This window comes from Anthonomus grandis, chromosome 4 (genome assembly GCF_022605725.1).
Source record: "Anthonomus grandis grandis chromosome 4, icAntGran1.3, whole genome shotgun sequence".
NCBI classification, from domain to species: Eukaryota; Metazoa; Arthropoda; class Insecta; order Coleoptera; family Curculionidae; genus Anthonomus; species Anthonomus grandis.
This window is the reverse complement of record NC_065549.1, coordinates 15,085,421-15,111,515: the sequence shown is the minus strand read 5'-3', so window position 1 is coordinate 15,111,515 and position 26,095 is coordinate 15,085,421. Positions and strand designations below refer to the sequence as shown.

Sequence of the window (26,095 nt, the reverse complement as noted above, 5' to 3'; positions counted from 1 at the left end):
GCCAGGTTTCAGAGAAACAAAATCACTTGCTAATCGTGATGCTAATGCGTTTATATGTATAGTTCATTATAGCTTAGCATTAAGGAATTCCAACTTTTAATGTCAGTACTTAAATCATACAGCTCCCCTATTAAAAAAACACCCTGAGTATCTTTTTAGTACTTAAAAGTAGTCTCTTTGAACTAAACCACCCTTTATAGCCAATCTCTATGCAGTGACTCCTGAGTGAGTCCCAAATACGTCAAGAGACACGTATTACCAGCAAAGAAGGTGTATATTGAATTTAAATAAATGTTTGGAAAGTCATTTATATATCAGAAAATGTATAGGTCCCAAAACTAACCCTTGAGGTATTCAATTGCTATTACAATACTTTATTTTGCGTCATGCGACATAGCCGCACAAGCTGAATATTGTTAGGGGAAAACCTATAATATCTGATCTTTTCATGAGAGAATTCCATAGCCTATAGAGTCAAAGGTCTTACTTAAATACTACTGTGTTATAGTACTAGATGTGAAAGCTCTTTCTTTAGTTTTTTCTTCTACTTGTAGTTTGTCTCAAATTAAATTGAGAGCTATTGTACAAACCATTAACTTCAAAGAAATCCATTATTTGTATTGATATCTACTTCTATAGGATCTTTGATATTTTTTGATAAAGGCATATTTGGTTCAAGTAAAAATATATATATTCCTATTCTGTCTTGTATTAATAATATACACTAACTTTTTATTAGAATAAATATATTATCTTAACTTCTTCTGTCACAAATTTGATATGGTTAAAAGTACATTGACGTCAATTTTTTTGTATACATATACCACTATAAACCAAGCTTAAGGAACATAAATTCGAATACAGTTAGCCTAAAGAAATATCGCTTAAGTAAAGTAACAGTTTTAATAATAATAGTCTTATTTATTGGTTATAATATCATACAGCGCGGACACTCGATTTGTTAATTAGAAAGTTGACGTATTAATATCGAAGAAATAAAAGGTTCTTATTGGAATGCCATAGATCTAGTGTACTTTTATGTAATAACAACTCAAGTAGCCTATAGAATGCATTTGTTTACAACTGAATGAGTTTTAGGTATTTATTGATTTTCTACCAGATGCGGAAGTATTTATTTTATTATCTAAGATTAAAAAATTAATTAAAGTAATTATTAATTTATTCTAATAATTTTATTTTATAACATAAGTTGATAGGAATTGGGTTGATTTAAGAAGAATTTTAATCCTGTAGCAAGAATACTTTTACATCTAGTCTCAAAAACTTTATGGAGTAAAACAAGAATTAATAAACATAAAAAATCTTATATTTTATAGTCTTCCACTAAGTAAGAGAAATAAATTAACTTAAAAATATATGAACTACTTTTGAATTGCATTTTCTAAACTTGTTTGAATTATTAACTTAACCTATTTGAATATTCTTTCTTCTTTAAATCTAACACTAGTGTCCTTCATTATTTTGAAGGAAAACTCTAAAGATTATTTGCTTGAAAGAGGAAGTTTTCCAACGGGTAATGGTTAAATATGGTTACAATTAACATGAAAATACTTTTCTATATAGTGAGACTGAGAAGTTTTGGAACGGTGAAAAATCGTACAATTTCAATTTTTGGAGAAAATTGACCTCAAAATAAAAAAAACAAATCTAAAAGTTATATATATATTAATTTTATTTTCTTTTTATTTTTCATTTCCCCAAAAATGAATTATTTTTGATGCGACACTTTTTCAAAATTTCACATTTTATGAATAATATTTTTTTTTCCAAACAAAAAATGTCTGATGAGTCGACTTTGATGGTTTATATAGGTTATTTATACATTTTTACGTATACTTTTTTATAAAATAATAAAGATATGCACTCACCTCTTAAACTTATTATGCTCAAAAATGCAGAAGAAAAGATCATTTGCTAGAATGAAATTTTCAGTAATTGTTGATAATTTGTTTAAATTATTAATAAATAGAAAAAAAACTAATTAGAATATTCAACTTAGATGAAAAAAATACATAAAAAACTATATTTCAATATTTTAACATAAATTTTGTGTACTATTGTTATAAACATTCAGTAATAAGCTAATTATTATAAACATTTAATACGATTAATCAGTTTAGGGTAAAGAGAAACTCTTTTCATTGCTTGTTGTATAACCTATTAGATCTAATTAATGCAATATGTTATAAGTTGTAATTTTTTAAATAATTTAATTGAAAAAATTAATATTTATAGAAAATTTTACAATAAAGTAAAAAAATTAATTATAATAAAATTAATCATTAGCTAGACGTGTAAGTTGTTGTAAATAATTTATAGATTATTTAACGCTTTACTTCTCTTAAATCTCAGTCCACTTTTCGCTGTTACAACAAAAATTTGAACAATGGTTTACATATGCAATATACAGGTTGGAGAATCGATCATTATGCAGAGAGAGATACTTAAATGCAAAATATAGCAACGCGCATGCAAGCATTTCGTGCGCTCTGCTACTCACCTTCTACATCGTTATTTTTCAGTACGACATTAGTAAGCTTCTGATTTTAATGGGGGTATCTGTCTTATTAATTGTAATAAATTGAGAAAGTTCAGCCATTTCTAAACTTTTTTTTGATCCAGGCTTTGCATACATACAAAATAGTATACAACCCATAGAGAATCGTTTTCTTAAAATGATTTTATGCTTCTTGATGAGTTAATTGGATGTAGGGTCAAATAAAGCTGGGGTTTTAAATTTTAATATTGCCGATATTTTGGGCTATATTAGACCATCCTCAGGGCAATAAAAAAATAAAAACCATAATAAAGTCCATAATCATTATATGTAAAAAACATAATAAACGTAGTGAGTCACAAAAAATGCTTATTATTCGTATATACAATGGCCTTTTTGGTTCTTATACAGAAGTGGAAACAACTAATGAACTTTTTTTTATGTTTTTCAAAGGAGTATTTAAATGCCAAGAAAAACGGTTTTGCAGCAAGTTAAGGTATTTGTGGGCGTTTAACACGTTAACCCCTATGTGTATCAAAAGTAATACGCAAGAAGATTTGTAAATTAGCCTGTGTGTATATTTTTTGATACACGGATATTTGGTGTATTCAACGTGCTGTGTATTTCATCCGAACATAGTTAACATGTATTCGTATGGGCTTTTTAATACCTTTAGGTTCTGGTAACTAGTTTTTTTTCCTAGGTTGTTAAAAATTGTTATGTAAGTCCGGCAACATGGCAAAAATCTCGTTTAACCTAAATACCGGCAAATATAATTTTTAGGATCAGTGTTTGTTTACAGTTCGGTAATCGAGTGTTTGTACGTCTTGCTAGTGACGATTTTCGCGCGCATATATGCCGGGTAGAAGAAAACGTGCTCTTTCGGAGTTAGAATTTGCCAATTTAGCTGAAAGTTTAAGCGATGTTAGCGATACTGACGAGCCATTTGATGATTCAGATGCAGATCATGGTACGCTGAGAGATCATGGTGCTGAGAGCAACCTCAAGTACCGAAAAACCAAGACCAGCCACAACAGGTAATATTTGTATTTTTATATTATACCCTCAATAATAAAAATTATGTCTATTTTTAGGGTACCAGTAGTGATGACGAAGATCAAGATATAAATTTAGTTGCTCCCCAAGTTCAAGCGGCAAGAGTACAACCAAACGTAATTTGGAATGATGTTGATGAAAAGAATCTAAATAAATTTCCAAATCCACAAGAGGATAGTACATTAGGTCCGATTGTCGAAACGCGTTATGACGACAGCCCGCTTTCTTTTTAGGCTATTAGTTTCTGATGAATTGGTTGACCTTCTCGTAACCGAAACAAATCGGTACGCCCATCAAAAGATTATTGCTGGTATTGTCAATGAGTCTATCTCAAAAAACTCAATTCTCGCCAACTGGAGTGACACAAATCACAAAGAAATGTTAAAATTTATTGGAATCCTTATATGGATGGGACTTAGCCCAAAACCTCGTCTAAAAGATTTTTGGAGCACTAGTTTTATTTATAAAACTGATATATATAAAGTTACACAGATATTACCATGTCGATTTGAAGCTTTGCTGCCTTGTTTACATTTTTCGGATAATGAGTTATGTCCAGAGGGAAACAGATTATTCAAACTGGAAACACCTTTATGAATATCCATCAAAAATTTCCAGGCAGCTTTGGTGCCAGGAAACTATCATTTTTGCAATATATACCTGGAAAAAGCCATAAGTATGGCATAAAAATGTTTAAGCTGTGTGCTCAAGGTGGTTACACGTACAACTTAAAAGTTTATGCTGGAAAGGAAGTCCGACCCACGGATCAACCAGTAGCAACTCAAGTAGTAATGGAGTTAATGCAACCTATTTTGAACAGCGGTAGGACCTTAGTTACCGACAACTATTACACCAGTGTTAGTTTAGCTCACCTACTGAACGACAATGAGACTCATTTAATTGGAACACTGCGAAAAAAATAGAAAATACAACCCTAAACGTGTCTTTGAGCAAAAATTAAATCGCGGAGAAATGCTGTGTCAAGCGAGCAACACGAAAGTTGTTGTTGGCAAATGGGTAGACAAACGAGATGTTGCTTTTTTGACAACTAAGTCGCCTCCAGTAATGACTGAAATCCAGACAAGAACTGGTATAAAAAATAAGCCATCTACCATAATCGAATATAACGCTGTTAAGTCCTACATTGATGTCTCGGACCAAGTAACTTCCTATAGTAATCCCGTGAGGCGTTCTTTGAAATGGTATCGGAAAGTGGGGATAGAAGTCATAGCAAGTACTAGCGTTGTCAATGCACTAAAACTGTGTAATAAAGCTTTAGACAAAAAAATGGATATTACGACTTTTAGGGAGAGACTTGTTGAGAGTTTGTGCAAGGACAATGAAGATGTTCCTCTCCTGCCAGCATTAACTCATCGATTGGAAGAACAAGCAAAGAGAGGAAGATGCGTGGTTTGTTATAACTATTACTCAGAAAGATACGGAAGAGCGCATGCATCCAAAAATTCGAAACAATGTAACACTAGATGTTCAGGATGTACAGACAACAAAATTTTATGTTTAAATTGCTTTTTCAAAACACATAATGTATCCAAAAAAATGTAAATTTAAGTCTAATGTAAGTTTTTCTACTTTTTGAATAAACTTATTATAAAAAAATTGTGTATTGGTTTTCATACATGCAGGTTAATATAACCGTAATGAGTAAATGTCAGCTTCTGTGAACTGCGTATATCAAAAAAATACACGCATTCTAAAATCACTACTTTAAAAAAAAAATACTGTTATTGTATCCTTATTGTCTTGACAAGTAATTTTCAAAACAAATTTATGAAAAAAAATTTTTAGTTCGGGTTGTGAAACCGGGTGCAGGGGTCAAAGTGTTAAAGTACATAAAAAAAAGTCCTATAATATGGTCGCCCAAAATACTAGCCTAAGCAATCAATTTTTGAGAACTACGAAATTGAAAGAATATTTAGCTGAAAATTACATATTTCGTAAATAATTTTAATTTTCATTTGGTTTTTCCATCAGGTCCTCTATAATATTTCTTTTTAATCATTTAGAATACCCTTCTAGGAAACTGCAAACCATTTCTTCCAGTCGTTCTTACTCCTGAATTCTTCCGATAGAAACTTCTTGCACTTTAGCGTGATACATGTATGAAAATCTTGAAGACAAAATGATGCCTCAAAACTTAAAACCACATTTAAGATTGTTCTTTCACAAGGAATCCATCTATTTTCAAATGTATTTGAAAAAACTAATCCCTACATTGTACTGCCAAATTGCCTCCATAAAACCCTTTAATAATTTTAACTCTTTTGTTTATAAATATTGTTTTTGTTTATATAATAGGATTATAAACAGCCAGAAGTTGCGTAATCTGCGACAATGCGTAATCTTCAATTCCCCAACCTGTATACTTTATTATGTTCTATACAGGTATGCTGTAGTAGGCATGTACATACGCTATAACAGATTATATCCATTTTCATGGAATATATTGACTTTTTAAAAAAGATACTAACAACAAAAGTTATTTAGAACTAAAATATATACAACTTTTGTTTGAAATAATTTCTTTCCTAAAATGGATATTTTATAAGTTTTCCTATTTTGTTCCATAAGTTAATTAACGAATTTCATATGTATTTATTCTGTAGAATTTAATGGTGTAAAAAGTTTTATCTATTTAATAATAATTTAAATGAATTATTAACAATTACTGAATATTTCATTGCAGTAGAATACATTTTTTGCTTTTTTTTTGAGTATATGTTGTAAGTACATATTTTTATTATTTTTTAAAAAACTTTTTTAAAAACATACACCATCTAAGTCGATTAATTCTAACATAATTTTTACTTAAAGGATTTTTTTTTATTTCAGATATTTTAAGGTTAAGTTAAAATATTACTCTTATACAAGTAATATAAGGAAAATAATACAAGGAAAATATCACCTTAGCGTTATACTCTTCTATTTGTCACGCTGAGATTAGGATATAGGAAAAAGATGGAAAAGTTGATATTTTTTTGTCTAGTTTAACAACTTGTGCCGAAAAAACACTAAGGTGATATTTCTATGCAAGTTTATATTCAACTTTTTTAAATTTTTTCGCCAACTTTTGCTAGAAATAGAATTAGTACGATTTTCACCAATTTCAGGCTTTAAAGAAAATTAATAGTTTCGAATATATTTTTTAACTGAGCCTTTCAGATCATTGTGTGAGATAGTGAAACTGTGTCACTAGTTCAGATAGTAAGAGACCCAAGAGAAGTGCAGAACTATTTCTTAAAGACCATTGTGCACCTTATTAGAGTTATTAATTTTTGAGGTACTACCTCACATTTCTTTAAACATAGAATATAGAAAAAAGAGTTTAATTGAAGTAGAATATGTTAATAAACTTTTTTTTTTATTTCATAGATTTAAGTTTATTTTAGCTTCCTTGTAAAAGAAAGTTGTCATGAGAGTTAACTATTAAAATAAAAATTTACCAGCATTTTAAATTATTTATTCAAATTATATTTATTAAGACATACTTATTTGAAACGTCGCTTAATTACTGTTGATACTAGCCAGATGACCTTTTAAAACGCATTTTTAATAGCACCTAGAAATAGTACAACAACTATTTAAACTTTTTAAGCAATATAATTATGGTGTAACCTTCAAGCCATACGAAACCGGTAAATAAATATTTTTGTTTCTAATTATTGAATACAATCTGCATTCATGATTTGAAATTTAAAGTAGATACCAATTAGGGTTACAAGAAAAATTAATATTGAAGCTAGCCTTGCCTAGAGCCCTATTGAAAGATTGTCATTGAGTAATCTGTGAGAACTTATGAATATTTTAGTGATTTCCTCTGTTATTTTAATGATCTTTCATGAAAATGTTTTAAGAATTAATTTTAATTAAGTGAAGCAGTTAACTTATATAAACATCAATTGAATAAAAAAAAACGAAACATCAAAATATGCTTTCGAAAGTTATTTTCTTGAGTTCTTTTGACCTTAATTCAGTTAACCCTATTTGTTTTCATAGTTTTATTCACCACTTCTGATTTTGTGCCTAGTCTTCCAATTTCATTTAATTGAAGTTGAACCCAAGGTGGAGTGCTTAACATTTTATTGATAAATCAGATGAATTCTTTTTAAATTATTAAAAGTTCTACTTTTTCTTTAAAATATAAATATAAGGATGTATTTTGTAAATAAAATAAAGTCCTAATAGTTTAAAAGCTACGAAACGATCACCTGTTTTTTTTTACATTTAGTCGAAGTTTAACTATAGATATTCCTAATTTGACACTCCTAAATCTTTAATTATAATAATGTATAATTTTTGATGAAGCATTAACATTTTTAAAAAAAATTTAATACTTCATGAAAATTCTCTACTGAATTCCGATTCACATTTTTAACTGATGATATCTAAATAACGTGATCAAGACAATCATTAAAACGTCAGAAGAAAGGTAAAATGAAAAAAAGTGACAGAAATTACCCAAATTCATAGCTGCAGAGAAAAATTTGCTTTCTGTTTTACTTGAGTATATGAATATCATTAATTAAGTCAAGTAAATAATTCTAGATGTTCAATTTCAGAAAAATTCAAATTTCTATACATTATATTACTCAATTACAAAGATATTAAATTAAACTTATTAAAGATGCGTAGACTTCTTTTAAAGTACAGTTCTTTGAATATGCAACAATATTATCTACTAAATCAATACTGTCTCTCATTGAGAAATGTTTTGGTTTTTGGTTTGATTTCAGCCATACTGGTAAGATGACTGGATTGACGGGAATATCACTCTTAAAAACATTTTTAAGTCTTGCAAAAGCTGTCCATTAGAGAGTGAGTATTCTCGTTACTTCGTATGACTGGTTATCCCTTGAGATGCAGACCTCATGGCCAAGGTACACATATAAATAAATAAATAAATAAGTTAGGCCTCACCTAGCGCATGACCGACTTGACTAAACAATACAAATACTTTAAAAAAAATAAATGATATTCACAACAAAAGGAGAAGAACTATCCAAAACAAATAAATTGATAAAATATGACTAAATGTGTATGTCGATATTATTACATCGAAAATAACGAGGAAGAGAAAGAATCGATTTTTTAAAATCTTCCCTTGTCGCCAACAGCCTGGTCGAAATTGGCCATTTTATTGAACAACTAATCGCAGCGGTTGAAGCACTGATGAACAACTGTTTGTTGCAGAGCGGAACAACCGGCTTGGACGTTTCTCGCGCAAAGGCCAAATTATGTTCGCTAACGTTGCTGCAACGTTCACAAATGCTCAGCGCGGCTTGGCGCGGTTCGACGCGCCTGGTCTGGACGCACCTTAATATTTAAATTAGCAATTCTTAAGTAAGAATTAGAATGTTTCTTTGTTAAAAAAATCAAGTAATTCTCAATTATTACGACTGCTTTTTGATACTAAAAGTTCTGAATTCATTACTTTCCATGCATCTACTAGAAGTAAACTTAAGGTCAGAGTAATAATTTTTTCAAATATCGGGAAATTCGAAATGACTAAACTTCTAACTGAAAAAAGAGTTGCATTTACTAGAAATCAACTGATAAATTATTATAAATATATGAATTATCACTGATAAAAGTTCAACGAAATCTGAATATATTTAAGTTATTATAAAAAAATAATATGAAAAACATAAAATCTTACCATCGGCGTCCACACTACTCCTACCCGGTCCCCTAATTTGCTCATTCACAAAATTCGAACTCTTTGGAACATTCAACGCACTTCGAATACCGACACTACTACCGTCCAAATGTCCCGGTCCGATTTTCGGCACGTGCCCGCTACAGTACACCTCCTTGTCCTCCTGCCGGTGCTGGTTATTATAATACGTTTTTAATGTCAATTTGGTACCGCACACCGCGCATTTAAAACACCCGCTATGGAAAAAGGTAAAATCTTTTAATGGACCCACGCGATCTACCTGGTAGACCGTCTCGTCGCACCTGAGGCATGTAGACTCGTAGAAGTTTGGCCGATACATTGCCTTGTAACTGCTTTGGATCATTTTTCTTTGGATTTTCTTTTAGCACATGTGAGTCTACTTGTATCTTTTCTTGTGGTTGATTCTGGTAGAGTTTTATGGGGGCCTCTGTCTGAAATAAAAAATAAGTTATTAACTAACTTTAGTATAATATACCTAAAAATCACATTACTTGTCCTCTTTTATATAGTACGTAATTTCTTTTAATAGTTGCATTTATTTCATGATTTTCAAACAGAACTATACTACTAATTAGAATTAATTGTAACTGAACTGATATATTTCTTTTTCTCTTATACTATCTAATAATATTTAGAATCTACATTAGACTTATATAAAGAAATATGCTGGTGCTTTGCTCTCTCTTACTCTATCAATAGACAAACGGTGGTAATTGAGCATAATTGGACTGCTTGTGCCTATAGAACTATCAAAGAGTTTTAACAAAAAGATGGTTTATCTCTTTCTTCTTAACATTTAAATTATTGACAAGGTAGGATTTTGAATATAAGAACGTCAGCAACAATAATAAGATTTATCGAGTAGTTAAAAATATTTTATACAACAAAAGCAATGAACATTGTGAGTGGTCTTCAATAATAAGTTATCGGTAACATATTGATCTGCCTATTGTAGCAAATGGTTTTTTGAATAATAATGGAAGCCAACTATCTAAAAATATTTTGAACACTCTTTTTTCAGAATTTCTAATTTTCCTCTGATTTAGGAATAACTAGAAAGTGGGGACTGATGAAGTTAATGTCATGATAATGATCAATTATGTAGCGAGTCTCCCATTATTTAATACAGAATAATTCCTTTTCCTTAGAATTTGGGATCGAGTAAGATAAATGCAAGATATTTCAGTTGAATTTTCAGAATTCAACCGTTGTTCAAGAGTGGAGATGTAAAGAGTAGCTCTTAAATTATACAGTCTTATGGTTAGAACTTTTAGTGTCACACTCAAGTTACAAAACTTTATTTGACTTTCGACACGTATTTTGCTAACGATGTTAGCATCTTCAAAAGATTTAGAAAAAACAGTAGTTTTAATCTTCTCTTAAAGATGTTAACATCGTTAGCGAAACACGTCTGAAGTCTGAGTGCATAAAAGTCCTGAAAAAACTGGTGCAGGTTGGCTACAGGGTCCAGCTCGTCTGGATACCTGGCCACGCAGGCCATGCAGGTAATGAGGAAGCGGACTCTCTTGCCAGACTGGGAATCGCGAATGTGCCGATGGGGCCGGAACCCATAGTTGGTATCGCCAAATGGGTCTGCTGGACAAGTGGACCCACCGAAGATGGACTGAGTCCCCTGGTATGAGACAGGCAAAGCGCACATAGGTGGGCCCTCTGCCTGTTCACCAAAAATCTACTACGCCTAAAAAGACGCGAAATTCGGCTAGTGACAGGTCTTTTAACCGGTCACTGGTACTTAAGAAGCCATCTCCATACTATCGGTATTGCGGACAACCCGGAATGCCGATGGTGCTGTGAGGAGGATGAAACCGTTGACCATGTAGTCGGGAAGTGCCCAGCACTCACGCGCGCCAGGTTAAAAACTTGGGTAACACTTTCAGTGTACCGAGTGACTTTAAGTTCTTCAGACCAGAGAGCCTTATCGGTTTCTCTAAGGCCGTTGGGCTCTGGTAACCCCCGGTGGGGCATGACGGGTCCATTAGGAGACCTATAAGCATAACTGCCTTGGCAGCCCACTGTTTCGACAACTCAATTCAATACAACACGTCTGAAGAATGAAATAAAGATTTTGGGTTAGTGGTAATACTATGACTTAAATTACAAATATCTAAGTATGAAATTAGTATTAGAGATATTGAAATAAAAATATGGTCATTATATTGTATTGTAGTTGTTGTAAGATTAATTTGTGATATTCATTTAATAACAGATAATGGTTTGGCCTGTTCCATTATCTTTCTCGACTTGCGAAAGATTTTTGACCATAATATTTTATAAAGGTAAAACAAATAAGTGTAAGAGGCATACCCTTAGAATGGTTTAAAAGTTCTCCATCAAACTTTATTTATTTATTTATATCAGTCAACAGAGAAATTCCAATAATAGAGCGGAAAAGATACATATAACAATGAAATCTTCTAATCAAAATAAAATTAAAAAAAAAAAACAAATTATTAATAAAAACTTTAAAAAAAGAAAACAAGATTATCTAAAGATTATCTAATTAACATTGACTTCACCAGTGTGTGCTGCTCAAGAGTCTCTGCAATCAATTTTTGATTCATTGGGTTTAGAAATGCACATCAACTCTCCAACCAGAATAACTAAAAATAGTACTAGCACAATCGAATATATTGTGTCATCATTTATTCCATCATTCGTTGATTGTACTGTCTTAAATGCAGGGTTTTCTGATCATGAAGCTGAAATTTGTAGATTTTCTTTGGAATCTAAAAACAAAAATACTTTACGTGGATTAGGCCGTGTTTTTGGTGACAAGAATTTATTAAATTTCAAGAATCAGTGCCTTGAGTGCAATTGGGATTTTCTTTATGATGATATCAATGATGAGTTTTCTAGATTTACAAGGACTTTATCAAAAATTTCAGATAAGTGTTTTCCTATGAGGCCTATAAAAATTAAACATCATAAGCCTTGGTCTACTTGTGGCTTACGTATATCAGCAAAAAACATGCGCTCATTATCGCATCTAAAAAAATTCTCCGTTAGCGATGTTTTCCACAATTACGTCAGGCGATACAGAAGAGTTTATCACAAGACAATAAAAGCTGCAAAGGATGTATAATATAATAAATCTTCCTCGCCTAGCACTATCACTACTTCACCGGAAGACCTTAACAATTACTTTGTAAATGTGGCTAAGAACCTGATAACCACCATATCACCTTCTCACGATCCACTATCGTATCTTTTTAATGATAATCTGCACAGTTTCTTTTTTACCCGTGTATCATTCACCGAAGAAGTACAAATAACGAAATAAAAAATAAATCATCGTCTGGTACAGACGGCCTAACTCTCAAAATGTTTGCAAACCTGCCTGATTGCACCTTAAGTCACTTGGTGAACCTAATTAACATGTCATTTCAGAGGGGAATCTTTCCAAGCTGCCTTAAGACTGCAATTATTATTCCACTGCATAAAGGAGGGGATAAAGATCAAGCCTTAAATTATCGCCCAATAGCACTTCTCCCAACCTTATCTAAGATTGTTGAAAGACTGGTTAAAAAAGGGTTTTGTCATTTTTGCTTAAATATAGAATTTTAACACCGAATCAATTTGGATTTTTGAGAAATAAATGCACCTGTGATGCTATGTTTTCGCTTCTAAATAGTGTTTATTCTAGCCTAAACAATTAACACTCCACAGCTACAGTTTTCTCCGATTTCTCAAAGGCATTTGATTGTGTTAATCATAATATTTTAATTAACAAACTGCAACACTATGGGTTTAGAGGATCTTCTCTCAAATGGTTTAAGTCATATCTTAGTTTCAGAAGTCAACTCGTGAAGGTTAATACGACAACATTTTCATGCCAACCAATTGAATGTGGTGTGCCGCAAGATTCAGTTTTGGGCCCTATTTTGTTTCTCCTATTTATTAATGACATGGCCAATCTGGATATCAGCGGCAAAATTTGTCTGTTCGCCGACAATACCAGCTTTACTTGGAGCACTCCAGATATCACGTCTCTGCATGCAACTATATCTAACGATTTACTTACCATTAAGTCCTGGTGCGATTCCAATCTTCTATGCCTTATATTGATACGCTATTTACTGGGACTTGACAGTACAGCTCACTGCCAAGAATACTTTAAAAAACATAGAATATTAACTCTTCCTTCACTGTTTATATTTGAATCTGTTTGCTTAATCCGAAAGCATGTGTCAGAATTTCCAAAGAGGCCTTCTCATAACTATCCACTTAGAAAAGCAGAGCATAATATTTATCTGCCAACCCCACGGTCGGAATTAGTAAAAACTTCTATACTCTATAGAGCAAAAAAATGCACCATCATTCATCATCACAATCATCTTCGTTTTACGATTAAATCTATGACAACGTTTTCCTGTTTTTGCCATGCCTTAAAAGCTTTACTATTGGAAAAGGCTTTATACACAGTAGAAAACTGTTTTAATCTTTCCTTTTAAATACCACACACACACTGGCCCTATTTACTTTTAGTCTCCATCTCTAGAATTAGTTATACCTATATTGTGATAATAGTCGTAATTTAACTTCAACTTATTTTGTATACTTCTTTTACCTAATTTGCATTTTTGTATTGTTTTATATTCTTTTTAATATCAACTTTTGACTTTATAAACATTTAGTTGTATAATTAATTTGACCATGTACAATAGGTAACCTATTTTGTATAAGATCTAAATGTCTTGTGTTTTTGTTTTTTGTGTACTCATGTGTTTATTTATTTATTTATATTAGCTTTGTCTACAAAATGTATAATTTTTTGACAATAAAGCGATTGTATTGTATTGTAAACTAAGGGAATACTTTTAATTTCCGATAGGGTACAGTGAAATATATCCCATTGATCCTGTATAGAATTGTATGTATTGCAAGCTCTACGTACAGGCGAAAATTTTATAATGTTGGTTCTAGGTCTTGCAAGGTAAAATTTTGAGGACTGCGAGCCGAGGATTGTGTAAGTTTAGACGTTGCAAGAGTTCTGGCTGGTCAATCAAGTCATTAATTAATTTCTATAATAATTATAGATCTGCCGAATCCCTTCCTTCCTATAAACATTTTACCTGAAATCTTTCAAGAAAACGATCATATGAGAAGCCGATTCCCTAGTACATTTACATTTTAAGTTCTTGAATGTAGTTCTGATAGTATGTCGATCAAACTTAGGAAGAATATTCCAAAATTGAACGAACATAGGTAACATACAGGAGTTTTATGCTAAAGAAATTCTCAAAGAATGGAGAGTTCCTAACAACAAAACCAGCATTTTATAATTTCTTTTTATCATATCTTCGATATGTAAATTAAATGAAAGTGAGCTATCAAAAATGATCCCAAAGTCTTAAAAGTGAGTTGATCTTGTTAATGTCACATCATCAATTTTGTACTGGTAAGTAACACAGCTCTTTTTTAAGAAGTAGGAAACCCCACCACATTTAGAGACAAGTTGTTATTCTTGCACCATTAATTAACTGAGTTAATAGCTGCTTGGAGTTTAATGCAGTCCTTAATAGTATCAATTCTACAGTGAGTTGCTGCACGTAAGTTTGACTCTCAAATTTTAAGAAACAGGATCGGTGGAAACCAAAAAAAGAATTCAGCGTGAAGTACTTGACAAAGCGGCACAAGTAGAGCTATTAGGATATTTTGCTATGAATCTTTCAATGCCTCTACGCCAAGTTTCAGGGATAATAAACATTTGTCATGTCTATATGTCAGGTACTTAAAATGAGTCATCTCCATCCATACAAAATGCAAATTCTTCAGGAATTGCGTGAAGACGACCCTGACTAAAGAATAGAAGAGGGAATTTCTTGCGATGGAATGACAGAAAAATGACGATTACTTCTGAGTTTTTTTTAATGGTTTTATAAATAAACACAATTCTAGATACTAGAGTGATAAAAATCCACATGTTTTCAGGGAGGGACACACGCAATATCTAGAAAAAATCAATGTGTTTGGCGGGAATATTGGGTGATACTATTGTCGCGCATCTATTTATTAATAGTAACCTTAATGGCGAAACTTACTTGGAAATGTTGAAAATCACCATTCAACCTAAAATTGTTGAAGAAATAGTAATTTAGTTGAACATTTATGGGAGTAGGAACCTTAATGCATATTTATTACATTTTCCTCAGACTGAGCGCCACCCCACCTGTTAGGCAATTTTTGCATGATATATTTCCAGATCACTGGATTGGGAGAAGAGGTCCAATGGAATGGCCGGCAAGCTCACCAGATCTAATACTTTTCGACTTTTTTTTCTCTGGAGTCATTTAAAAACTGTTGTGTTTAAAACGCAACCAGCTTCACTCGATGATCTTCGACAATGAGGTTATTACAGGATCTGCATCTATTCCAAGAGAAGTATTCAAAATATGAAACATGAGTTTGAAAATAGATTATACTATTGTTTGCTTAAAATGGAATGCATTTGGAGCATTTAATTAAATAAAATAACACTTAATAAAAACAGTTTATTTTATTTAACCTATAAATTTTCTTAACCCTGTAGAAAATTTAGAAGAAATTCTTGTGCAAATGAATACTACTATAAAAGATCTTTACTTTAAGGTATCACAAAACGTGTACTATTAAAATTTTTGGGGTTGGGGTGCATCGGGCTGAAGGAATGACTCACCCTATAAAATATGGTGGTATTGGTTCCTCCTACCTGTATAACATTTGTATTAAATTGCGCTTTTCTAACTTTTTTAGTTTCAGAGATATTTGCAATACAAGTTTTCAAATTGACACCCTGTACAAATTAATAAATTACAAAATTAGCTAAAAAGAAATGATTGCCAAATTTTTATGTCGTAGCACTGCTCGTTATTCCATACTAAAATAATTTAAAATGTTCTTTACATGAATAAGGAACAAAATGGGTTTTTGAAGAACATATAAGTACGAGTAGATCTGTTTAACGAATTGGTTCTTTATAGAAGATCTATTAGTAACAACTTAGACCTGGGTAGAAAGGTTAGCTCTCAATATTTCGCTTTTTAAAGGATTTTTTTTTTCACAGTAAAATATGGGTTAAATAAATTCTCATAAAAGGTATATTAATTACTAAATAGAACTAGTGTGAAATTTTCTATGGCAGATAATTATAAAGTTTATAAATGTTGTATTCCTGTTCTCATACAAAAATTTAAATTTTCAAACTTTATATGCTTGTTTAATACCTTTATTGCATAAAAATATACTTTTTTATAATCTGTGTGATTTTTAAGCGCTTTTATATCCGGACTTTATCATATACAAACGACAAGGATCTTCAAATCTTTAAGAACATAATCGCAGATAATTTTATGCTTTATAGAAAAGCTTAGAAATACTCCAAACATTTTTTTAAAGATATGTCCATTAATTGTACTCCTCTCTTATGAGGAAAATCTTATGAGGAAATTTCTACTTACACTTACAGATCAACAGCAATTTTTTAAGAAAGTTGTAACTCTACTGGTCCAATTAAAAAAGGTTTTAAGAATTTAAAGCTTATTTCATATTATTTATATTATGCGTATTTTACGTCAGCCAAATAATTTAAAGAAATCTCGATTTGTCAAATGAGTTGTTCTATCCTATTCTATTCTATTGTTATAAATTAGCTTACACAATCATACAAGTTACGTTGAAAGTGAATAAGTAAAATGACTCTTTTTGTGATAGGGTTAAAGAGCTGTTGGAGGTTAATTCTGGTAGCAGGGATCCAGTTAAATACATTCAGTAGGTTTCAGTTCCTTATTGGTTTTTTTTTTCCATCCTATAATCAACAAGTTCTCGAGGCGGTCGTGATCATTAAAAACCACAAATCTTTGGGACTTGATTGAATTTCAGTGAGATTATTTTATGTTTACTACAGAATGCTTGGAGTTCTTTAGCCTGTGACGTGAATTCCTTCTGGCATACTGGCAAATTTTTTGTGGAGGGTGATTTGAATCAGGTTTGTAACTATCGTCTATTATATTCTATCCGTACACTTTAACGTATTGAAGACCAGAAATATGAGTTTTTGTCTCACAATAGGATTTTATGCGCTAATCAGTATAGATTCCAAAAACCAAAGGTACTCACGATGCTATATTTAACTTCTGGGATGGTGTTAATGCATCTCTTAATGCTGGGATGTCCACGGCTGTGATCTGCCAAAAGCGTTTGATTGTATCAATCATGGAATACTGTTGTATCTAAGCTTGACTGATACGGGTTTGCGGATGTAGTGACTCAGCTCTTATCTGATTCATAGCACTCAGAGAGTTGCAGTTGGTGGATCTCTGTCTCGATAAAGAACACTTAAATCGGGTGCTCTACAAGGATCAGTGTTGGGGTCTCTTTTATTTTTATTCTACATGAAGAACTGAAACTTTCTGTAACTTTTCGACCGATTGGTTTTATTTGCAGATGATACCATAATTTCTTCCAAAATCTTTCATTTTAGTTTAATTGGGACGTAGGGAATCTTATGTTTAATAAACAGCTCTACAGAATAAAGAGAGTTGCAGGTTCTTGGTATTACTATTGATGGTCAACTGAAATTTATGGATCATATTATAAATCTAGCATTCCGGCTGCTTTGCTCTTAGGGTTGTGAAAGATTTAACTTGGAAAGGATGTTGCCGGTCCGGTGTTTTTTGCCTTGATAGAATCACATATCAGATATGGTATGCCATTCTGGGGTTTGGCTTACAAGGGTCTATTGAATATAATATTTTTATTACAAAAGAAGGCAGTTAGGCATCTATGTTCCTCTGACTTAAGAGCTTTATGTATATCACTGTTTATTTCGGAAAGGATCCTGACACTCTATTCATTATTTATCTTGGAAACATCGGCGCTGATTCACAAGTATGTTAGGTCTCCTCGAAAATTCCCACATGTTACCAGCAGTTGAATGACTTTCCCCTCTTGACACCCAATTCTTCTCTTACTAGGCATTTGTTGATTTATCTGAGACAAAACATTTACAACCAATGTTCCTTTCTCCATAAGAATTATTCTTGCTCTGAAATCTGGAGTTATTACGGTATTAAGTATTTTTGAATGACAACATTGGTCCTTATCCATTACTGCATAAATTAAGTATTAGTTGGACTTTTTGTGTTGCATTTGTATGGTCATTTGTATTATTTTTAAAAGTAATTGGTAAATTTTCTGTAATTGTAATATTGCTTGTACCCACGATTACGGTATACACGATACCCACGAGATATCTTCCGTAATACAGCAAAATATTATTATTAATATTATTATTTTTCTGTTTTAGCTCGCTGATAGCGGTGTTGTCAATTTCATCGGCCTGAAGGCAAGATGAATTTTGCTATGATAGATTTAAGAGCTTTCGAACAATCTTGCATGTATTCAGTATTCAGTATGACAGATTTCTATATAGTGACAATCGTCCAGGAGAAAAGACCCAATGCGTTAAGTTTTTGGACAGTGTTAAAGGGACAATTCAAGTGGATGAAATAACTAGAGGAAGTATATATACATTATCTTGCCTCCATTGTTGTTTTATCTCGTGAGCCAGATCTGCGTATTTAGCAAGTTTAGTGTGTGTCGTTTCTAGGACATTATTGGTATTTGGCACTGCGATGCCAATTAGAAAGGTTTTCTTTTGGGCTTTGTTTATTAAGATTATATCTGGTCTGTTTGAAGTCAGCGTCGTATTTTTATTAGTTCAACCAAGACAAATCTTTTATTATAGTAAGCTGATAGGACAGTATGTGGCAACCCTGAGAGAGATAAAAACCAAGAAAATGAGAAAGATCTTTTTTAACACAATAACGGTTCCCACTATTCACTAACAGATTATTCTTCAAAAACGTGTTAAGAATGACCCACCTAGCAAATATGGTGTCAAAACAAAAATTTTCTTCACACAATCTCATATTTCAAGCACCTTGTACACAATTCTACGAAACCGAAAAAAATATGCCCGCGGAATGTATAACTTAGCTCCAAGGCAATTGAAACATTCTTGCGAAGTTTCTCCGCGGCAGCAGCAGCCGGTGCCTGTTGCATTAAAAAGTAAATTAAAGTTATAAGAACCCAGTTTAATAATTTATAAGCGATCATAGAGGTATTATTTTAATCTGTTTGTGTAACGTTCGATTTGACAGATTTATTTAGCATTTCATAGGAAGTTTCTCGGATTATTTATATCTAACGTTAGAGGATAGAGTGGATGGTATCTGAGAGAATAAAAAACTAAATTCTTAGCAACGTTTTTTGTATTTTAGGTATTTTTCAAGCTTTTTCCATAAATTGTTTGAGTCGCAGTAGCTCAGTATTAGATTAGTAACATTTTTATTCGATGAGATCAACCGGCAATTAATGTAGAAACTTTGTATATGTATAAGGCGACTTCAGCGTGTGAAAGACTGATTATTATTACAAAATTAACTTAATGTCCTGGTTTTGTATATCACCAAGAATAGTTATCAAGAACTAATAAAAGAAAACGACTTAACCATTGTCGAAAACAAAGGAAAAAAACAAAGTCACGGTCTCACAACATATAATTACAGGCTACACGTGTTTCGATCTAGCTAGAGCTACACCATCAGGCCTTTAAAAGCCATACACACATTTCACACTTATTGCGAGAGGTGTGTCTATCATTGTCAATTGATGTTGTATATTATGAGATCGTGTCTTTGTTTTTGTTTTCAACAATTTTGTATGTTGGTCTCTTGGATAATAATGGATGAGATTATTAACCGTCCATTTCATCGAAAAAATTTAAAATGAATTAACACAGATAAAGGTGTAAGTTCTGTTTAAGTTTAAACTCCAATAACTTATTTTTTCTTAAGTTTTGTAAATTTTTTCTCCATTTCATACTAAGATCGTATTTCTGATTCTTTATGATGCTTATTTCGCAACACTCTCCATGATAGCAGCAAATCGTAGTCATATAACACTGCACAACAAATCGAAGGTTATTTTATGTTGACTGAAATATTTTTATTGTTGTTTACTAATTCGAGGCATCTGATTTCGAATCTGTCGTCAGTTTTACTCTAACAGCTCGAGTTGTTTAGATATAGCTACGTTCTTCTCATTTATCTTTATTTTTGGTTTTTTATCTATTATAGTCGCGTTTTAGATAAATTACTGTAATTTTCATCATGACTTCGCTAAGAAGGGTCTGCATTAACGATCCGAATTGTTTTTGTTATATTTGTGGTGAATATGTTTTTCAAAAATTTCGATTGAATATGTCAGACTTTGTGAAACGAGCGTATTTAGAGTGTTTTGGTTTTCCTTTGGAAACAGATAACAAGTGCTGGGTGCCCAATATTGTGTGCAAAATTTGTGTTGAAGAATTACGTTTATGGGCCACTAAGTCTCTTTTAAATTCCAATCCCCAATGATTTGGCGTGAACCTTTAAATCATCACGATGACTGCTATTTTTGCGTTGTTAATATAAAAGGAATCAACAAGACGAACCGCTCCAAATGGATTTACCCCACATCAACATCAGCTGTAAGGCCTGTAAGGAGCTCAAAAGATACATCTTTACCATTACCATCTACATCTACAGAAAGTTCTGATGAATTGAATGAACTGAGTAGCATGAGCGATGACGAGTTTGTTCCAGAAAATCTCTTTGAACCAAAACCATTCGATCAAAGTGCACTTGATGATTTAATTAGAGACCTTGGACTATCCAAAACTTCGTCTGAATTATTGGCCTTTAGATTAAAAGAGAGAAATCTTTTAACTAAAGAAACTAAAGTTTCTTATTACCGCACTCGAGAAAAAGACTTACTTCCCATTTTCGCTGAGGAGGATAATTTTGTATTTTGTACTAATATTTCTGGTTTAATGACTGCCATGGGCTTGCAGAAATATGAACCAATCGATTGGCGTTTATTTATTGACTCGTCAAAACGGAGTTTGAAGTGTGTACTATTGCACAACGGAAATAAACTAGGCTCCATACCAATAGCACATTCAACTAAAGTTAAGGAAGAATACCCCACATTAGCACTGGTCATGAACAAAATCAAATATAACAATCATAAATGGGTGATTTGCGTTGATCTTAAGATGGTGAACTTCCTTTTAGGACAACAAGGAGGCTACACTAAATATCCTTGTTTTATGTGTTTATGGGATAGTAGAGCAAAATCAGAACATTGGTCAAAAAAAGAATGGCCCTCTAGGGAAGCACTACTTCCAGGTAGTCTTAATATTATAAATGAACCTCTAGTGCCACGAGATCGTATCATATTGCCACCCCTGCACATTAAACTAGGTTTAATGAAGCAATATGTTCAGGCATTAAATAAAGATGGTGAATGTTTCAAATATATTTCAAGGAAATTTCCAAGTCTAAGTTCAGAAAAACTCAAGGCAGGTATATTTGATGGTCCACAAATTCGCAAGTTGGTAAACGATCCTAATTTCACCAGCTCAATGTCAGAAATTGAGAAGAATGCATGGGATTCCTTTGTTTGGGTTATCCAAAATTTCTTAGGTAATAGGAAGGGTGATGATTACATTGCGCACGTCGAAGAGATGTTGTCACACTTCCAGCGACTTGGATGTAACATAAGCATCAAAGTGCACTTCCTACACAGCCATTTACACCATTTTTCTAAAAATCTCGGTGACATGAGTGAAGAACAGAGTGAACGATTCCACCAAGATCTTCGAACCATGGAGGAACGATTTCAGGGTCGCTGGGATGCACATATGTTGGCCGATTTTTGCTGGAGTATTCAGAGTAGCAGTTCATTCAAAACTAGTAGAAAATCAAATAAAAGAAAATTCCTGAGTGTATAGTTCTTGTAATTAAAAATGTTTGTACGTTGAGTGTATTTTTAATTCCCAAAAAATACTCCCTCCTTTTAACTCAAAAACTAGAGCTGACACATATAAACTGATGACATTATTTAATATCAGCATTAAAAATAAGCCTAGAATCATAAAAATATTTCATGCAACATACATGCTGTTGGGCGGTGTAATTAGTCGAATTTGAGCTTATTTATTTATTTATTAAGTACGCCATTAGCTGAAATGTGGTTTGCCAACAAAATACTACTAATTATAATACATATATAATCTCAAATATTACGAGCAAGCTAACTTCTTAACTAATTTGAAGACGTATTAATTATTTATTGGGTTGAAGTTCATCATTCATTGACACGATAGGTACATTAAAGCCAATTGAATTTAAATGAATAGGACAGTCCAACATGCCATTCACAAGTTTAAACAAATCTCTTTCTACGAGTACTAAGTGGAGACAAGTTTAATTGTTGTTCCATCATACTGTAATTGATGATGACCACACAACTAAGCAGTATTCCAAGACAGGCCTTACTAACGTACAGTAGACCAATCTGGTAGCCCTCACAAAAAAATACTGGCAATTTATTTGAAAAAACCCAAGTATCTTTGAGCTCCTTGCAGATATGGAATTGGTGTGGTCAACAAAGGTTAACATTGTATCTAAAAGGACACCCAGATCCGTATTAGTAGTGACACACTGAATGGCACTGATATATGTCATCAAGTCTGTGATTGTTCCAATTTTTTTTTTATATTGTCAATGGTTAAATATTTTTACATAGAATTCTTATTCATCTTATCATAATCTTATCACCATTAATATACTATTAGTATTATTATTATAAGAATGATATTTTAAAAGAAAACAACCAGCTTTTTAAGCAGAGTCAATGGCAGCTGAGGTAGAACTTCTAAAGGTCTCAAAAAATGAGTAACTAATGTTAAAGAGGTTGCTGTCCAGGTCATTGAGCACTGTGCGCGAATCAGAGATCCAGATATCCAGGTGTCACGTTTGGGACAGTAGACCGGGAGCAAAGATAGAACTATGGTGATAGAAAATTCCACCGATCTCACCAATGCTATAATATGCAATGCTAAACAACTGAGAAACAAGACAAATTTAAAACACCTTTCGATTATTGAGAATAGATCACAGAAACTGTTCTAGGAGTATAAACGAGCTAAGATAGATAGATTAAGTGCTGGAAATAGTAATTGATAGAATAGGGAGATGGGAACCTATTTACTTTGTGCGTAAAATCAATAAACACGAACTCTTTTTAGATTCAGATTCAGTTGATTTTTCGCATACCATACACATAATCTATCAAGATGTTGTTGCAGGAGTTCCTGGTCCTACGGATTTATAATTGATCTCCAAAACTTTAAATCATCAGCAAGTTTCAGGCATTTACTATTATTAAAACAATAAATAATATCATATACAAATAAAGCAAAGAGTAACAAATCAAATCAAATCATTCATATTTAAAGACTCATACCAGTCAATAGAAGCCAGGAGTTGTTAATTTTCCTATAGTTGACATTTGCAAAACATGATATATATTTTTTTTCAATGATGAGAACGATTCTCAAATAGTGGATTCAGAAGCTATAGTACTGCGTACATCACAGATATCAGAGAATGCTGAATCTAGGAACACATTTCTACTATTCCAAATAAAAAATTTTTAAAGAAGGAATTAATAAAGTTTTATTGAGAACAGAGTTAAAGACCAAGACAAACTAGTTAAAAAAAATTATGAAAAAATATTAAAAAGAAAAAAATTGCATTTACTTGCAAAATTTTTACGTATTAAAAATTTTAATTGTCAATATCCCAAGATTCTGCTATTGATTTAATAAAAAATTACTTATTAAATAAATAGATAAAAAGCAGTGTCTTAGTATTAATTTTAACGTTTACTTTGAAAATGTTGTAGATTTTTGAGAATTTTTTTAAAACAGTCCATAGTTGATTTTTTGAGAAAAATTTCAAATAAAATTTAAAGGCAGTTCTAGTGTAAATATACAAGTTATTAATTGTCTTGAATAATGGCAGGCAAATAAGCATTTATTACCTAATTAAAACAATATTTGAGGAGAAATTATGCTATTAAAAGTAATGCCAACTTATTTCAGACAAAGTTATATGATAAAAAAGAATAAACTAAAGAGAAAAAGAGCATTTTATTTGCAAGAAATAAAGGCCTTGGAAAGGACCGATTTTCAAAAATACTGCCAACAACTTTCATTCTTGTAAATAATAAAATATTCAATAACAAACCAGATACACTCTTTTGGACCAGCGCATTTTATCATAGAGGTAATTTTGTAGATATTTTAAATCCATCAGTTAAGTGATTTAAATTACCAGAAGAATGGCATTATAATGTATATTATAATGTAGTATAAGATTGTCAATTTATCAATGTATATAATATGTATATGTATATGTATATTGATTTATTTTCATTCATTTATTATCTTAGACATATAAGTAGTTCTTAAGTAATTTTTATTTAAAATTCTATTAAATTCGTCATATCTACTGGCCTCTAAATCTAAATTTATAACATGCTTTAATATTCAGTCCAGAGATATCAGATGGTCTAGTAGGATAAAACTGAACATGGGATACATATGTTTTAGCATTTGTTTGCCTTTAATGTCATTAAGCTATGCAACTATTGAATTAACTAAACTTAATGAAAAATCAACAATTATTATTATTAATATTATTATTATTTTTATTGTTATTATTATTATTATTATTATTATTATTATTATTATTATTATTATTATTATTATTATTATTATTATTATTATTATTATTATTATTATTATTATTATTATTATTATTATTATTATTATTATTATTATTATTACTATGTAACTGTGTAATGTATTATATTACAAATGATTGCGGTTTTATAAAATTAATAAAAAGGTGTCATATTTACATTAAAAAATTTAGGGTTTGACCTCGAGGCGAATTTATATATCTAAACATAAGATTTACTATCAATGAGCCTTTTATAAATAAAACGAAAAGGCTGAAAGGGGATTAGTGCCTTTTTTTAGAAATAAGTTTGATACTATTAAACTAGATAGTAGAAGAGTCACTTTATAATTTTCAAAATTCCTCAAAAACTATTTTTTATCATATTGTGAGATCGGATCTAGAACAAATGCGTGAACAGCTTAAGTTTCTGGAACTGGTCAGGAATGCCAATCTCAGATGTTGATCCAGTATCATTTATTCCTAGAAGAGATGTTGCTTTCTCCTTTGCCGAAGTTTCCTATATTCAAATCTTTGTTTGCAACTGCAAGCATATTCGTTTTTAAATAAAGTTCGCCTACAGACTGAATTAGAATTCATTTACCGAAGAACTGATTTCAGAACTATAAGTAGTGCTATTAGTTTGCTGCAGTTTTTTATAGAAAATAATCTTCAAAGCACATTTTCTGCTACCTTTACACTTTTACAAATAATTATTATCATACCAATGACTATGGCCGAACGTAAACGATGCTTTTCAACATTGAAGAGAATAAAAACTTTTTTGCGAAGTTCTATGAATGAAGAGAGACTGTCAGCCTTAGTAATGCTATATATTGAAAAAAGTTTATAGAGAATATTCCAAACTTTAATGATAAATTTTCTGAAAATAAAAATAGAAGAATGGACTTTACGTCTAAGCACATTAATGTGTTTTTTTTTAATAAATTGATATTTTTCTGTAAAGTTAAAAAATAAAAAAATCCTTACTTGATGCTTTTTTTAGTTTTTCTTTTATACGATGCCTAAAAGATTTTTTGATAGAAGAAAAAATATATATAATTTACACCTTTTTGTGAACCTCCTTTAGCATACGCCACGAGCCGCCACTGCTGTAAGATAAGGATAGTATTAAAAATATGCTTCATAAAAATATGAAGAATGCTTGTGTTTGACTTAAAAAACATCAGCATA

At 31.5% G+C, this 26,095-nt stretch overlaps 1 protein-coding gene across 2 annotated transcripts in view; it reads right to left on the bottom strand.

Annotated features, from left to right (window-relative positions):
• The window catches only part of LOC126734955 (hillarin), a 100,844-nt gene that overhangs the window by 73,040 nt on the left and 1,709 nt on the right, over window positions 1-26,095 (bottom strand). For both annotated transcript variants that reach the window (XM_050438810.1, XM_050438809.1), the window contains exon 2: window positions 9,249-9,700. In XM_050438810.1, the coding sequence (XP_050294767.1) occupies window positions 9,249-9,612 (364 nt within the window). In that variant the 5' untranslated portion in view covers window positions 9,613-9,700. The remainder of the gene's footprint in view (window positions 1-9,248; window positions 9,701-26,095) is intronic.